Source organism: Salmo salar, chromosome ssa05 (genome assembly GCF_905237065.1).
Source record: "Salmo salar chromosome ssa05, Ssal_v3.1, whole genome shotgun sequence".
In the NCBI taxonomy this organism is placed as follows: domain Eukaryota; kingdom Metazoa; phylum Chordata; class Actinopteri; order Salmoniformes; family Salmonidae; genus Salmo; species Salmo salar.
This window is the reverse complement of record NC_059446.1, coordinates 62421491-62439581: the sequence shown is the minus strand read 5'-3', so window position 1 is coordinate 62439581 and position 18091 is coordinate 62421491. Positions and strand designations below refer to the sequence as shown.

Below are 18091 nucleotides of genomic sequence, written 5' to 3'. Positions count from 1 at the left end.
CAATTTCCCTGTCTGCTTATTTCACATGCTATGCTCTTTGTTTTGTTTTTTGCTCAATGTCTGCTCTCACACACAACCATACACAAACATGCACGCATGGGCACACATAAACATGCACACATACACACACACTATCTCAGTTCAGGTCCAGATGGCGTATATTGAGTAGATTACCCAGAGTGTTTTGAGAGATTTGATTGATTTGGCCTCTGTGAGATTATAGACCTCCAGGGGAGGAGTCAGGAGACTCCTGCTAGGGATGACACACACACACACACACACACACACACACACACACACACACACACACACACACACACACACCTACAGTACCAGTCAAAAGTTTGGACACACCTACTCAAGGGTTTTTCTTTATTTAAAAAATGTTCAACATTGTAGAATAATAGTGAAGACATCAAAACTTTGAAATAACACATATGGAATCATGTAGTAACCAAAAAGATGTTAAACAAATCAAAATATATTTTATATTTTGGATTCTTCAAAGTAGCCACCCCTTGTCTTGATGACATCTTTGCACACTCTTGGCATTCTCTCAACCAGCTTCACATGGAATGCTTTTCCAACAGTCTTGAAGGAGTTCCTACATATGCTGAGCACTTGTTGGCTGCTTTTCCTTTACTCCATGGTCCAACTCATCCCAAACCATCTCAATTGGGTTGAGGTCAGGTGATTGTGGAGGCCAGGTCATCTGATGCAGCACTCCATCACTCTCCATCTTGGTCAAATAGCCCTTACACAGCCTGGAGGTGTGTTTTGGGTCATTTTCCTGTTGAAAAACAAATAATAGTCCCACTAAGCCCAAACCAGATGGGATGGCGTATAGCTGCAGAATGATGTGGTAGCCATGCTGGTTAACTGTGCCTTGAATCATAAATAAATCACTGACAGTGTCACCAGCAAAGCACCCCCACACCATCACACCTCCTCTTCCATGCTTCACAGTGGGAACCACACAAGCGGGGATCTGCGTCTTACAATGACACGGTGGTTGGAACCAAAAATCTCAAATTTGGACTCATCAGACCAAAGAACAGATTTCCACCAGTCTAATGTCCATTGCTCGTGTTTCTTGGCACAAGCAAGTCTATTTTTCTTATTGGTGTCCTTTAGTAGTGGTTTCTTTGCAGCAATTCAACCATAAAGGCCTGATTCAGGCAGTCTCCTCTGAACAGTTGATGTTGAGATGTGTCTGTGACTTGAACTCTGTGAAGCATTTATTTGGGATGCAATCTGAGGAGCAGTTAACTCTAATGAACTTATCCTCTGCAGCAGAGTTAACTCTCGGTCTTTCTTTCCATTGGTGGTTCTCATGAGAGCCAGTTTCATCGCTTGATGGTTTTTGCCAGTGTACTTGAAGAAAAATGTTCCGTATTGACTGACATGAACATTGACATGAAGGTCTTAAAGTAATGATGAACTGTCGTTTCTCTTTGCTTATATGAGCTGTTCTTGCCATAATATGGAGTTGGTGTTTTACCAAATAGGGCTGTCTTCTGTATACCACCCCTACCTTGTCACAACACAACTGATTGGCTCAAACGCATTAAGAAGGAAAGAAATTCCACAAATTAACTTTTACTGTATACACTCATACGTGTGTAAGGATGGGGAACCAAGCATACTACTAAAGACTCAATAATTGGAGCTCAAGCCTTCTCTCTCCTCCCTATGACCCCTAATTGTGTGTTTGTGTGTGTGTGTGCGTGCCAGTGCACCCACGCTCTCGATCCGTCTCCACAGGACAGCAGATCAAACAGATTGAGTGAAATCCAGAGCAGCAATAATTAGCAGCTGTTACAGCATCAAACCTCTCATCTTAAACACAGACACTCAAATTGAAGGCACTGATAATTAGTGGATGTTTCAAAATCAAGCTACACCAGTCAGCCATCAATTCTCCCCTATCATCTATCAGACACACACCCATTCTGACTGAACCACCACACAAACACACACACACCACAAAACACACAATGGTTATTATTGAAGCGAAGCAGCGATGCTGAACTCAAAACTCACTGGAGTTAATGTTCAGTCGAACTTCTCTGAGGGTGAGCAATAGCATGTGATGGAGTGATGTAGGCGGTGTACTGCTAAGAGAGAAAGAACCTCACCAGCATGACTCTGTAACAACAAACAACACACACACACACACACACACACACACACACAAACCACACACCTCAGGATTAGGGGAAAAGGGCCATTATTAATCATGATGTCACAGCATTATGATGGGGCTGCAGGTAGCCTAGGTTAGAGTGTTGGGCCAGTAACCGAAAGGTTGGTGGATCGAATCCCCGAGCTGACAAGGTAAAAAAATCTGTTGTTCTGCCCCTGAACAAGGCAGTTAACCCACTGTTCCTAGGCCGTCATTGTAAATAAGAATTTGTTCTTAACTGATTTGCCTGGTTAAATAAAAAAAATCATGTTGTCTGTCAGTGACTGATTAAATCATTATCACTAAAATCAAAACCCTGTGTGTGTGTGGTGATTTACGACCAGGAATAGGCTTTTTCTGTGGCCTAATGATACGGAAAACAAGGGAGGTGACACAGTCTCACACACACCACTGTTTGTAACTACAGAGCGAGAGCGAGAGCGAGAGCGAGAGCGAGAGCGAGAGACCGCAGAGCAGGCGGTGTTAGAAGTAGAGTTATTGACAGCATAGTGAGATCATTAATGAATGGTGTTCCATTTTGTGAAAGTGAATTATAAGAGTTAGTGAGTTTCTGCTAATTAGAGACTGAGTTTCCCTCCTTTCTATTGACTGTTGTACTGTTGAGAATAGAGAGGGAAAACTGAATACTTCATTTTAATTAACTTTTCACTGATGTTTTAACAGACAGATGGAGGCTTCAGAGGCTTTCAGAACACACCGCCCCAACACAATGATAAAAACACACCCCCTCTACAGGTCCTATAAAAAGGGCCAGTATATTAGAATGTTTCTTTATGGCCACTTTAAATCCATACTCTCAGCTGTTACACAGTGTGAGTGTGTAAGGCTGGTTTTACAGGCAGCCCAATTCTGATATTTTTACACTAATTGGACCTTTGACCAATCAGGTCAGCTCTGAAAAAGATCTGATGTGAAAAGTTCTGATGTGATTAGTCAAAAGATCAATTATTGGAAAAAAAATATCAGAATTGGGCTGCCTGTGTAAACTTCGCCTTAACACACGCGTGTGCTGACCGACTGTGACCACACATTGAAATCTCAGCTATTCAGGAAACCATCAGTGTACAATATGTGATAACTCAGGATGTGTGTATCCATTAATCCATTAACCTTACAGAGGATCCATCACTCTAAACACCAGGATGTTACTGTCTTTAGGAAGTATTATCCCTTTGGGGGCATTATGTATCATACTCATCAGGAAGGATATTATCTTAGATACACAACTATCTCTCTCTCTCTCTCTCTGTCTCTCTATCTCGCTCTCACATACACACACACAAACACAGAGAGAGAATGAGAGAAAGGGAGAGTGTGTGGGAGAGGGAGGTTATACACACCGACACAGGTCTGATGTGTTCATTTAGTAGGATTCTGATTTGATGATTTATTCATTAATCCCCTGCAAGATGGCCTGATTAACTCACTAATTAACTACACACACACACACAATGATCAATGTTCAGTTCCAATCAATGTGTTGTTATGACAACGCAAGTGTTCTAATCTGTTAATCCAGGATTATCTCTCTCCCACAAGCCTAATGTTCTGATTAATAAAACACACTCACAACTACACCACACACACATATACACTAAGTGTACAAAACATTAGGAACACCTGCTCTTTCCATGACATAGACTGACCAGGTGAACCCAGGTGAAAGCTATGATCCCTTATTGATGTCACATGTTAAATCCACTTCAATCAGTGTAGATGGAGAGGAGAGAGGTTAAAGAATAATTTTTAAGCCTTAAGACAATTGTATTGTGTAGCCATTCAGAGCATGAATGAGCAAGACAAAATATTGAAGTGCCTTTGAATGGGATATTATAGTAGTAGGTGCCAAGCGCAGAGGTTTGAGTGTGTCAAGAAGTGCAATCCTGTGGGTTTTTCACCCTCAACAGTTTCCTGTGTGTATCAAGAATGGTCCACCACCCAAAGGACATCCAGTCAATTTATCATAACTGTGGGAAGCATTGGATTCAACATGGGCCAGCATCCCTGTGGAAAGTTTGACACCTTGTAGAGTCCATGACCTGACAAATGAAGGCTGTTCTGGGGGCAAAAGGGGGTGCAGCTCAATATTAGGAAGATGTTCCGAATGCTTTGTACACTCAGTGTATACCTGTACTCTGCAGACACCCATACAGATGCACACCCCCCCGTGCACACACACGTATCCCCCATGCACACACATGTAAAATCAGCTCTCCTCATCTAAACCCTAGCGTTCCCAAAGCAACAATCTCTCCCACCGGGAGAGATAACATTCCTGTTTAACGGTGTGGGAATTCTTCAAAGAGACGAGGTGCTGTGCTGTGTTGCGTTAGCTAACAGGCGTGGAGAGGCACCTAGGTCAGTGTGTGTGTGTTTGTGTATTTGATTTAACATTGTCTGTTTATCTGTCTCAGATCCAGGAGGTGTTTCATAGTGTGTGAAGTGTAAAGTAGGTTAGAGTGGTGTGAGTGGACTAGAATAAGCAAATGGTTCAACAGCCTAGATACTGTATCTCCTCTTTCTGCTTTATTCCTGTTGCTTTAATGCTTGACTGTTCGTGTTCAGTATATAGTGCATTTGGAAGGTATTCAGACCCCTTGACTTTTTCCACATTGTGTTACCTTACAGCCTTATTCTAAAACTGATTAAATATATTTTTTTCTCTCAATCTACACACAATACCCCATAATGACAAAGTAAAAACAGGTTTTTAGATATTTTAGCAAAGTTATTCAAAATAAAAAGCTGAAATATGACATTTACATAAGTATTCAGACTCTTTACTCAGTACTTTGTTGAAGCACCTTTGGCAGCGATTACAGCCTCAAGTCTTCTTGGGTATGACTCTACAAGCTTGGCACATGTATTTGGGGGGTTTCTCCCATTCTTCTCTGCAGATCCTCTCAAGCTCTGTCAGGTTGGATGGGGAGCGTCGCTGCACAGCTATTTTCAGAGATGTTCGATCGGGTTCAACCACTTTGAAAAAGTTGGGCCAGTCAAGGACATTCAGAGATTGTCTTTTGGCAAACTCCAAGCAAGCTGTAATGTGCCTTTTACTGAGGACTGGTTTACGTCTGGCCACTCTACCATGAAGGCTTGATTGGTGGAGTGCTGCAGAGATGGTTGTCCTTCTGGAATATTCTCCCATCTCCACAGAGGAACTCTGGAGCTCCTTCAGAGCACTTATCAAGAGAACATCCCTGGTCCTCCATACTGCTGTCACGTCGGTTTGAAGGATCGTGAGACAAACGCAAGAATGCGTAATAGGGTTTTTTATTAGGTGAGGAGGAGGATTATTAAGATACTGTTTAACGCTAGGGTTTCAGATGTTTTTGGAAGATGGGCAGGGACTCTGCTGTCCTAGCTTCAGGGGGAAGCTGGTTCCACCATTGGGGTGTCAGGACAGAGAAGAGCTTGGACTGGGCTGAGCGGGAACTTCCCTCCTGTAGGGGTGGAGGGCCAAGAGACCAGAGGTGGCATAACGGAGTGCTCGGGTTGGGGTGAAGGGTTTGAGCATAGCTTGGAGGTAGGGAGGTGCAGTTCCTCTTGCTGTTCTGTAGGTAAGTGCCATGGTGTTGTAGTGGATGCGAGCTTCGACTGGAAGCCAGTGGAGTGTGCGGAAGAGCGGTGTGACATGAGAACTTAGTAAGGTTGAAAACTAGGCAGGCTGCAGAGTTCTGGATAAGTTGCAGGGGTTTGAGGGCACAATCAGGGACCCCAGCCAACAGCAAGTTGCAGTAGTCCAGACGGGAGAGTACAAGTGCCTGGATTAGGACATGCGCCTCTTCCTGTGTGAGGTAGGGTCATACTCGGATGTTGTAGAGCATGAACCTGCAGGAGCATGTCACTGCTTTGATGTTTGCAGAGAAAGACAGGGTGTTGTCCAGGGTAACACCTAGGTTCTTTGCACTGGGAGGGCGACACGAGTTGTCAACGGTGATGGAGAGATCTTTGAGCGGGCAGGCCTTCCCCGGGAGGAAAAGCAGTTCCGTCTTGTCACGATTGAGCTTGAGGTGGTGGGCCAACATCCAAGTTACGAATATCTGCCAGGCACGCAGAGATGCATGTCGCCACCTGGGTGTCAGAAGGGGGAAAGGAGAAAAGTAGTTGAGTGTAATCCGCTTAGCAATGATAGGAGAGACATGACGATATGACGGAGCCGAGTGACTTGGTGTATAGAGAGAAGAGGGCCTAGATCCGAGCCCTGGGGGATACCAGTAGTGAAAGTATGTGGTGCAGACACATATCCTCTCCACATTACCTGGTAGAAGCTGCCTGCCAGGTAGGATGCAATCCAAGAGTGCAGCGCCTGAGACACCCAGCCCTGAGAGGGTGGAGAGGAGGATCTGATGGTTCATGGTATCGAAGGCATTGGATAGATCTAGGAGGATGAGAACAGAGGAGAGAGAGTCAGCTTTGGCAGTGCGGCGAGCCTCCGTGGCACAAAAGAGCAGTCTCGGTTGAGTGACCCATCTTGAAGCCTGACTGGTTAGGATCAAGGATGAGGGAAGTCAGGAATGGGAGAAGGTCTCCAGAGTTGGTCTGGAGAAGGAAGGAGGGAATGGGGTCAAGCCGGCAGATTGTTGGGCAGACAGACCTCACTAGTCACAGGATGTCATCTGGAGAGAGGGGAGAAAGAGGTCAAGGCATAGGGTAGTTCTGTGAGAGTGAGACCAGTGGACTCAATAGGCTGAGTGAATGAGTAGCGGATGTCAAACTTTTGTTCAAAGTGGTTGACAAAGTCGTTTGCAGAGAGGGAGGAGGGAGGGGGTGGAGCATTAAGGAGGGAGGAGAAGGTGGAAAAGAGTTTCCTAGGGTTAGAGTGGTAGAATGCAGCTTTAGCAGTGGATACAGAGGAAGAGAAGATAGAGTGAGTCACTCAGACACAGAGCAGGAGGGGAGGGCCGACCCGGCCGGGAGGAAAGGGGACAGTGCAGGTCACAGGATGCGGAAAGGGAGGAGAGTAGGGTCGAAGAGGCAGATTCATGAGACAGCAGGATTCAGCAGAAGGGAGAGATGATAGGATAGAAGAGGAGAGAGTAGTGGGAGAGAGTGTGAAGATTGCGACGGCGTATGACCATCTGGGTAGGGGTAGAGAGGTTAAGGTTGGAGGAGAGGGAGACAAAAAAGGAAACAAAGTAGTGATCACTGCAACCTGGAGGGGGGTTGTGAGTTGGAGGGGATTGGGTGAGGTCAAAAGAGGCAAGGAGAGGTAAGAAAAAGTTAGAAAGAAATGAATCGAAGGCTGACGTCGGGAGGCTGAAGTCGCCAAGTACGAAGAGCGGAGAGCCATCATCAGGAAATGACCTTGTCAAGGTGTCAAGCTCATTGAGAAACTCTCCAAGGGCACCTGATGGGCGATAAATGACAATGTTAAGCTTGAGTGGACAAGTGACAGTGACAGGATGGAATTCAAACGATGAGATGGACAGGTGAGAGAAAATCTCCACTTAGAAGAAACGAGTAGACCTGTGCCACTACCACGACGACCGCAACAAACTTTATTTGTTACATGCACCGAATACAACAAGTATAGACTTTACCGTAAAATGCATACTTACAAGCCCTTATCGAACAGTGCAGTTCAAGAAGAGTTAAGAAAATATTTACCAAGTAGACTAAAATAAAAAGTAATAATAAAAAGTAACACAATAAGAATAACAATAACGAGGCTATATACAGGCGGCACCGGTACCGAGTCAGTGTGCAGGGGTACAGATTAGTTGAGGTAATTTGTACATGTAGATGGGGGTGAAGTGACTATGCATAGATAATAAACAGCGAGTATCAGCAGTGTACAAAATGGAGGGGGGGGGGGGGGGTCAATGTAAATTGTCCGGTGGCGATGTTATTAATTGTTCAGTAGTCTTATGGCTTGGGGGTAGAAACTGTTGAGGAGCCTTTTGGTCCTAGACTTGGTGCTCCGGTACCACTTGCCATGCGGTAGCAGAGAAAACAGTCTATAACTTGGGTGACTGGAGTCTCTGACAATTTTATGGGCTTTCCTCTGACACCGGCTATTGTTTAAGACCTGGATGGCAGGGAGCTTGGCCCCAGTGATGTACTGGTCCGTTCGCACTACCCTCTGTAGCGCCTTGCAGTCAGATGCCGAGCAGTTGCCATACCAGGCGGTGATGCAACCAGTCAGGATGCTCTCGATGGTGCAGCTGTAAAAACTTTTGAGGATCTGGGGACCCATGTCAAATCTTTTCAGTCTCCTGAGGGGGAATAGGTTTTGTCGTACCCTCTTCACGACTGTCTTGGTATGTTTGGACCATGATAGTTCGTTGGTGATGTGGACACCAAGGAACTTGAAACTCTCAACCCGCTCCACTACAGCCCCATCAATGTAAATGGGGGCCTGTTCGTTCCACTTTTTCCTGTAGTCCATGATCAGCTACTTTGTCTTGCTCACATTGAGGGAGATGTTGTTGTCCTGGCACCACACTGCCAGTTCTCTGACCTCCTCCCTATAAGCCATCTCATCATTGTCGGTGATCAGACCTACCACTGTTGTGTCGTCAGCAAACTTAATGATGGTGTTGGAGTCATGTTTGGCCACGCAGTCGTGGGTGAACAGGGAATACAGGAGAGGACTAAGTACACACCCTGAGGGGCCCCAGTGTTGAGGATCAGCGTGGCAGACGTGTTGTTGCCTACTCTTACCACCTGGGACGGCCCGTCAGGAAGTCCAGGATCTAGTTGCAGAGGGAGGTGTTAAGTCCCAGAGTCCTTAGCTTAGGGATGAGCTTCGTGGGCACTATGGTGTTGAACGCTGAGCTGTAGTCAATGAACAGCATTCTCACATAAGTGTTCCTTTTGTCCAGGTAAGAAAGGGCAGTGTGAAGCGCGATTGAGATTGCGTCATCTGTGGATCTGCTGGGGCGGTATGCGAATTGGAGTGGGTCTAGGGTGTCCGGGAGGATGCTGTTGATGTGAGCCATGACCAGCCTTTCAAAGCACTTCATGGCTATCGACGTGAGTGCCACTTAGACAGGTTACCTTCGCTTCCTGGGGCACAGGGACTACGGTGGTCTGCTTAAAACATGTAGGTATTACAGACTCGGTCAGTGAGAGGTTGAAAATGTCAGTGAAGACACTTGACAGTTGGTCAGCACATGCTTTGAGTACATGTCCTGGTAATCCATCTGGCCCAGCGGCTTTGTGAATGTTGACCTTTTAAAGGTTTTGTTCACATCGGCTACTGAGAGCGTTATCACACAGTCATCCAGAACAGCTGGTGCTCTCGTGCATGCTTCAGTGTTGCTTGCCTCGAAGCAAGCATAAAAAGGTGTTTAGCTCGTCTGGTAGGCTCGCGTCACTGGGCAGCTCGTGTCTGGGTGTCCCTTTGTAGTCCGTAATAGTTTTCAAGCCCTGCCACATCCGACGAGCGTCAGAGCCGGTGTAGTAGGATTCAATCTTAATCCTGTACTGACGCTTTGCTTGTTTGATGGTTCATCTGAGGACATAGCGGGATTTCTTATAAGTGTCAGGATTAGTCTCTCGCTCCTTGAAAGCGGCAGCTCTAGCCTTTAGCTCGATGCAGATGTTGCCTGTAATTGATGGCTTCTGGTTCTGGTACAGTCACTGTGGGGACGACGTCGTCGATTAACTTATTGATGGAGCCGATGACTGAGGAGGTGTACTCCTCAATGCCATTGGATGAATCCCGGAACATATTCCAGTCTGTGCTAGCAAAACAGTCCTGTAGTGTAGCATCCGTGTCATCTGATCGCTTCCATATTGAGCGAGTCACTGGTACTTCCTGCTTTAGTTTTTGCTTGTAAGCAGGAAGGGAGGATAGAATTATGGTCAGATTTGCCAAATGGAGGGCGGGGGAGAGCTCGGTATGCATCTCTGTGTGTGGGGTAAAGATGGTGTAGGATTTTTTTAATCTCTGGTTGCACATGTGATATGCTGGTAAAAATTTGGTAAAACTGATTTAAGTTTGCCTGCATTAAAGTACCCGGCCACTAGGAGCACCGCTTCTGGGTGAGCATTGTCTTCTTTGCTTATGACCTTATAGAGTTGGTTGAGAGCGGTCTTAGTGCCAGCTTCGTTCTGCGGTGCTAAATAGATGGCTACAAATAATATAGATGAGAACTCTCTTGGTAGATAGTGTGGTCTACAGTAGCTTATCATAAAGTACTCTACCTCAGGCGAGCAAAACCTCGAGACTTCTTTAATATTAGACATCACGCACCAGCTGTTATTGACAAATAGACACATACCCCCATGCCTCGTCTTACCAGAGGTAGCATCTCTGTTCTGCCGGTGCATGGAAAATCCCGCTAGCTCTATATTGTCCGTATCTTCATTCAGCCACCTCTCGGTGAAACATAAGATGTTACAGTTTTTGATGTCCCGTTAGTAGGATAATCTTAATCGTAGGTCATCAATTTTATTTTCCAATGATTGCACGTTAGCAAGAAGAACAGATGGCAGTGGGAGTTTACTCGCTCGCCTACGGATTCTGAGAAGGCTGCCCAATCTGCGGCCCCTTTTCCTGCGTCTTTTCTTCACGCAAAAGGTGTGGATCTGGGCCTGTTCCAGTGAAAGCAGGATATCCTTCTCATCTGACTCGTTAAAAGAAAACGTTTCTTCCAGTCCGCGGTGAGTAATCACAGTTCTGATGTCCAGAAGTTATTTTCGGTCATAAGAGACGGTAGCAGCAACATTATGTACACAATAAGTAAAAAAATAAGTTACACAAAACGCCAGGGGAGACTGAAGAACTAACAATAATTTCTAATTGCCTAGCAGAGGTGGAGAGCATATCTCCCTGTACTAATTGATGATTGGCTAGGAGAGGTGAAACCACTCCCACTCCAATACAGCTACTGATTACCAAAACAAGACACAAATTGACCTGCCCGTTGATCCTGGTTGATGTGTCAACAACTATCTGCAAATGATGAGCAGTCAGCAGTTCACACACCAAGTGGGCCAGTGGGAAGACAGGCAGCACTTAAAGTAGATGGCCCTAGCTAGCAAAAAGACAGTACTAGACCACAAAAGATAAAGCACTCCTCTCATGAACTCCACAACACTACAGTATCTGTTCTGTATTAGTTCTTTATTTTAGCAGGTCACATTCAGAATGGAATCTCTTTCTAAAGTGAGCCTGGGTCATGAAGGGAAGCAAACATTCACCTCATTATTAAAACATGTATCTCAAAAAGTATCAGATTGAGAGGAGAAAAATACAGAAAATAAACAGCATTGAAGTTGTTTTTTATCTGGTTCATTCCAGGACAATGGAAACAAAGCTTGAGTCGACATGTCAACCAATCTTTTCTAATACAGAAAACAATTCAGCACTAATATGACAGAGAGAGAGGTCATATGATTCTGGGAAACTCAGGGTTGAACAGAAGAAAGGCACTTCTGAGAACACAATACAGACAATATCTAGAGAGAGAGAGCAAAACTCAGAGAAAACTCAAGGGCCCATTCATCCTCTCTCAAGGGCCCATCAACAGTCGCAACTCTGCTGCTTTCAAACAAAGTGTTGCATCTGGTCTAGTTTGTGAGGTGTACAGAGATAGGTAAGAGGTCTTTATAAACTACATTTCTATAAACTTTAGCTTTATTTAATGTCCGAGTTAATAGTGTACTATAAAAGTAGACAGGGGTATGCGGTCTAAATGTCTTTTACACACTTTATTTTGCCCGTGCATTTCCCCACCTATCACAGAAAAATGCATTGGAAATATAGGGAGCATTACTTTATTCACCACAAACGTCTCTCAGCGTGCACTAACCCACTGTTTTACCACTAGATCACTTGTAGAGAGAATGTTCGATGGCTTCCTCCTCCTCATCGTCACTACTGGGCTCAAAGTCTTCATCCATGGCAGGGTCTGTTTCCCTTCCTCCCCCTCTGTCTCATCCCCCAGTTCCACCAGGAGCTGCTCTATCTGCTCCAGAATGGGGCCGTCATCACAGCGCAACTTCACATACAGCTGGAGAGAGACACACACACACACACACACACAGAAATAAACATTTGTTACATACATACACGTTTCCACTAGGACTTAATGTGACTTCTACCAAATGCCTCTTTCCCGGTGTATTGGGCTCAGTGAAATACGCTGTGAGCGGGACCTTTATAAAAGCCCATTGTAGAGGGGACCGGTAGATTTCCCTGTGTGTAATATTCTCTCTGCCTGAGTGGAAGCACTGGACTGATAACAGAACACACTATCACACACATACGCTACAGCAATCACAACACAGAAACAGACAGGCACACACACTGATTAATTCCTTTTGCTCCAATATGAAACTTCTCCTCTAGTCCACAGTGATGGAGATAAGCAGATCTGGGAATCTTGGCTGAACTACATTAGTCTACTTCATCCACGCACGCACGCACACCAGCGTTTCTGTATCCATAATTGCCGGCTTTTGGCCGATAAAAAAAAAATGATTTGCTGGCCAAATTGACAGGGAGAAAATACAATCCCATTGCAAGATAATGCTTTTTATACATTGATGGAAATATTAGATGGAAATACATTTGACCGTCATGCTTATTGGTCTATAGGTTAATTTGCTACATTGTGTGGAATTAAATTGGGCCGTGTGTATTTTCATTAGTCCTTGTGTATCTTATTTATCAAACATGCCCCACAGCATACAGAGTCTATTTCCCTGTCAAGTGCATAGGCAATGGTAGGCAGGCTAGCAGCCCATCATTACCTACCACTTTGCAATGTGAGCTGGAGGCAGAATGCATTTTGAACACATATACTTAATTGTTTGAAATCTGAACGTTTTACTTCCTATTATGAGGTATGCCTTACCTTGCTTCAAGGTAGCCTAGGCAAAATCTGACCAAAGAAACATGGTGACAATTATTTTATAAAGACTTCCTCATATGCCATTGAAACCAACATTTCTTTCCTGTTCCATTGGTTTTCAATTTTCTTTTGTTGTCCAGAAGCAAAAGTCACAATCCTAGTCATATTAGTAAGCCTTCCTAGTTGTTGCATCTTTAGATGCCCCCTCATTCTACGTTTCTAACTTTTCATCTGTCACATGAGAAGTTAAGTTAATTGAATACTCACTTTACATACAGTTGAAGTCGGAAGTTTACATACACCTAGGTTGGTGTCATTAAAACTCGTTTTCAACCACTCCACAAATGTATTGTTAACAAACTATAGTTTTGGCAAGTCGGTTAGGACATCTACTTTGTGCATGACACAAGTAATTTTTCCAACAATGTTTTCAGACAGATTTCACTTATAATTCACTGTATCACAATTCCAGTGGGTCAGAAGTTTACATACACTAAGTTGACTGTGCCTTTAAACAGCTTGGAAATTCCAGAATATTCTTTCATGGCTTTAGAAGCTTCTGATAGGTTAATTGACATAATTTGAGTCAATTGGAGGTGTACCTGTGGATGTATTTCAAGGCCTACCTTCAAACTCAGTGCCTCTTCGCTGGACATCATGGGAAAATCAAAAGAAATCCAAGACCTCAGAAGAAAAATTGTAGACCTTCACAAGTCTGGTTCATCCTTGGGAGCAATTTACAAACGCCTGAAGGTACCACGTTCATCTGTACAAACAATAGTACGCAAGTATAAACACCATGGGACCACACAGCCGTCATATCGCTCAGGAAGGAGACGCGTTCTGTCTCCTAGAGATGAATGTACTTTGGTGCGAAAAGTGCAAATCAATCCCAGAACAACAGCAAAGGACCTTGTGAAGATGCTGGAGGAAACAGGTACAAAAGTATCTATATCCACAGTAAAACAAGTTCTATATCGACATAACCTGAAAGGCCGCTCAGCAAGGAAGAAGCCACTGCTCCAAACCCGCCATAAAAAAAGCCAGACTACGGTTTGCAACTGCACATGGGGACAAAGATCGTACTTTTTGGAGAAATGTCCTCTTGGTCTGCTGAAACATAAATAGAACTGTTTGGCCATAATGACCATCATTATTTTTAGAGGAAAAGGGGGAGGCTTGCAAGCTGAAGAACACCACCCCAACCGTGAAGCACAGGGGTGGCAGCATCATGTTGTGGGGGTGCTTTGCTGCAGGAGGGACTGGTGCACTTCATAAAATAGATGGCCTCATGAGGATGGAAAATTATGTGGATATATTGAAGCAACATCTCAAGACATCAGTCAGGAAGTTAATGGGTCTTCCAAATGGACAATGACCCCAAGCATACTTCCAAAGTTGTGGCAAAATGGCTTAAGGACAACAAAGTCAAGGTATTGGAGTGGCCATCACAAAGCCCTGACCTCAATCCTATAGAAAATGTATGGGCAGAACTGAAAAAGTGTGTGTGAGCAAGGAGGCCTACAAACCTGACTCAGTTACACCAGCTCTGTCAGTAGGAATGGGCCAAAATTCACCCAACTTATTGTGGGAAGCTTGTGGAAGGCTACCAGAAACATTTGACCCAAGTTAAACAATTTAAAGGCAATGCTACCAAATACTAATTTAGTGTATGTAAAGTTCTGACCCACTGGGAATGTGATGAAAGAAATAAAAGCTGAAATAATTAATTCTCTACACTATTATTCTGACATTTCACCTTCTTAAAATAAAGTGGTGATCCTAACTGACCTAAAACAGTGTTTTTACTAGGATTAAATGTCAAGAATTGTGAAAAACTGAGTTTATGTATTTGACTAAGGTGTATGTGAACTTCTGACCTCAACGGTATGTAGTACACATACTGTATTCTTGACATAGCTCATCCTGTATAACTACTGCTGTACATACCTTTTCCTACGTATATATTGCCATGCTGTCTATACACACCACTTTTTTATATTGTGGACTCTGACATTGCTCATTCTGATATTTCCAGTCAGGTCAGCTTTCTTCATTTTTTGTTGCTTCTTATTTGTTTCAGTATTGTACTATTGGACACTTACCGCACTTATGGCTCTAAAAACATAAGAATTTTGCTCCACATGCTTTAACATCTGCTAATCTGCATATGGCGACAAACTTTAATTTGATATGGACCCACACGCATCATTTGCACTGTTTAGAATGGTGTTTTCCTATTAATCGCATTTTAGCAAATGTTTGAAAATGAAATTTTATTGGCTGCTTCACATGAGTTGCATGTTCTGTTAAGATGAATTACCCGGACCCCAAAAGTGTTCTACCTGGAACCAAAAAGGGTTCTCCTATGGGGACAACCGAATAACCCTTTTTTCAAAGAGTGTACTCTTAAAACACTCACCTGGCTCAACCCTCTCATCCTACATTCTGCTTCTATAAAGCCTTAAAGGTCCTTGAGAAATGTTGAGAGGTGAGTGTTGTACACAAACAACACTCACTCTCCTCGCTCTTCATCTGTCATTCCTCTCCTCTCCCTTCTGTTAGTGAACTAAATAGCTAACAAAATGACTACATGGACTATCAGAGTTGACCCTCTTATCTATGCACTCACAGGGCCCTACACACTTACACTCCAACACACATACAGTACACACCCACTCCATAATTTGCTCACATATTCATATTGACTCTATACACACACACACACCCGCTCACATACAATCATCATATACACGGCTATTACTCTGTTTATCCTATATCCTGATGCCTAGTTACCTTACCCCTATACATATCTACCTTTATCGATCCAGTATCCCTGCACATTGTAAATATGGTACTGGAACTGGCCCTGTATAATATATTTTTTATTTATTGTGTGTTTTTGTTCTTGTTATTGTTAATTGCATTGTTGGGTTTAGAGGTTGCAAGAAAGCCATTTCACTCAAAATCTATTCTGTATTAGTTCTTTATTTTAGCCGGTCACATTCAGAATGGAATCTTTTCTAAAGTGAGCCTGGGTCATCAAGGGAAGTAAACATTCACCTCATTATTACAACATGAATCAAAAAAATATGCAGATTGAGAAAAAAAAAGACAACATTGAAGTTGTTTTTTTATCTGGTTCAGTCCAGGACAATGGAAACAAAGCTTGAGTCGACATGTCAATCACACCTTTCAAATACAGAAAACAATTCAGCACTAATATGACAGAGAGAGGTGTCATATGATTCTGGGAAACTCAGGGTAGAACAGCAGAAAGGCACTTCTGAGAACACAATACAGATAATATCTAGCGAGAGAGAGCGTCAGAGAAAACTCAACGACCCATCGACTGTCGCACTCGCAACTGCTGCTTTCAAACAAAGTGTTGCATCTGGTCTAGTTTGTGAGGTGTACAGAGATAGGTAAGAGGTCTTAGTAAACTACATTTCTATAAACTTTACCTTTATTTAATGTCCGTGTTAATAGTGCACTATAAAAGTAGAGAGTTGAATGCAGTCTAAACACCATTTACCCTGTTTTTTTTTATTTACGCACCTATCACAGAAAAAGACATTGGAAACGTGGGGAGCATTACTTTATTCACCGCGAACGTCTCTCAGCGTTACCAACCTACTGTTTTACCACTACATCACTGGTAGAGAGGGGTGTGGTCAATGTTCCATGGCACCCTCATCCTCACTGTAGAGCTCAAAGTCTTCATCCAGGGCAGGGTCTGTGTCCCCCTCCTCCCCCTCTGTCTCACCCCCCAGCAGCTGCTCCATGTGCTCCAGTATGGGTCCGTCGTCACAGCGCAACTTCACGTATAGCTAGCGAGCGAGAGAGAGAGAGAGAGAGAGAGAGACACAGTTTGTTACATACATGCACATTTCCACCACGATTTATTGTGAAAAATGCCTCTTTCCTGGTGTATTGGGCTCAGCAGAACAAGGAAAGCAGATAGAGCAGAGAGAAATCCTATCTCGCATACACAGTATTGCTGTTGTTATCTCAGTGAAATGTGCTGTGAAGCAGGACCATTACAAAAGCCTATTGTAGGGGGGACCAGTAGATTTCCCGGTGTATAAAACTCTCTGCCTGAGTGGAAGCACTGGACTGATAACAGAATGGAACCCACCACCACACACACACATTACAGCACACATACGCACACACTGATTCATTCCTTTTGTTCGAAACAACTTCTCCTCTAGTGAGGGAGATAAGCAGGTCTGAGAATCTGGGCTGAACTGCATTATTCTGTCTCATCCATGCACGCACGTACGTGCACACAAAGTACAAACAGCAGCAGGAACACATCACCTTCACACTTACAGTGTAACCCTGCCAAAATAGTTTGTGTGTGCGTACGTGCATGCATTTGTGTCACCCCAGGAACAGTCTCCAAGCAGTAGGCCATGACTGAAGATGCTTGGCCCCCTAGGAGCTCATTTGGAGACAGTTGATGTCCTTCATTTTCAAGCTGATCAATTGAGTAGCATGGCATTTCGATAAAATGTACTTATTCAACATAAGCTGTGACGTTTATGGAATGGTCATTTATAAAAAGGAACGTATCTGCCAGGATAGTATGATTTTTCACTGCGATAGCCGTTAGTTAAATGAACAGTGTTATATATTAGAGAAGAGTGCTGAGCTCAGCAAAGCCACACAATCAATTAAACACATTTCTCATTTAGAGTAATGCAAGTTTCCCTCCCTCCTTTCACAGGTTGGCTGCTCTGTGTATGTGAGAGTGTGTTTGTGTCTCTCTCTTCCACAGGTTGGCTGCTCTGTGTGGTGTGTATGTGTGAGAGTGTGTTTGTGTCTCTCTCTTTCACAGGTTGGCTGCTCTGTGTGGTGTGGTGTGTATGTGTGAGAGTGTGTTGGTGTCTCTCTTTCACTGGTCAGCTGGTCTGTGTGTGTTCATCACGGGTCAGCAGGTTCTCTGGTCTAATCCAAGAAGCTTTCCCTCAAAGCCTGGCGTCTCTGAGGCACATCTGGCCACTGCCACACGTACACACACCCAATGACACGTCTTTCTTAAGCCGTTGTGACAGGGGGTGAGGGTGTTGAC

The 18091-nt window shown here is 44.0% G+C and overlaps 1 protein-coding gene and 1 long non-coding RNA gene across 4 annotated transcripts in view; both read right to left on the bottom strand.

Annotated features, from left to right (window-relative positions):
• Positions 1–11263: 11263 nt before the first annotated feature.
• Positions 11264–15574, bottom strand: LOC123743247 (uncharacterized). Its single transcript, XR_006770054.1, has 2 exons — positions 15437–15574; positions 11264–12171 (listed from the first exon to the last, which is right to left on the bottom strand). It is a non-coding gene; the product is annotated as an uncharacterized lncRNA (long non-coding RNA).
• A 410-nt stretch (positions 15575–15984) lies between these two features.
• The window catches only part of LOC106605429 (probable assembly chaperone of rpl4), a 27411-nt gene continuing 25304 nt past the window's right edge, over positions 15985–18091 (bottom strand). Inside the window, exons 7-8 of one of the 3 annotated variants that reach the window (XM_045718526.1) lie at positions 17919–18091; positions 15985–16844 (exon numbers count right to left, since the gene is read on the bottom strand). In XM_045718526.1, coding sequence (XP_045574482.1) covers positions 17951–18091 — 141 coding nt within the window. In that variant the 3' untranslated portion in view covers positions 15985–16844; positions 17919–17950. The other 2 variants (XM_045718525.1, XM_045718524.1) reach the window with 2 other exon arrangements.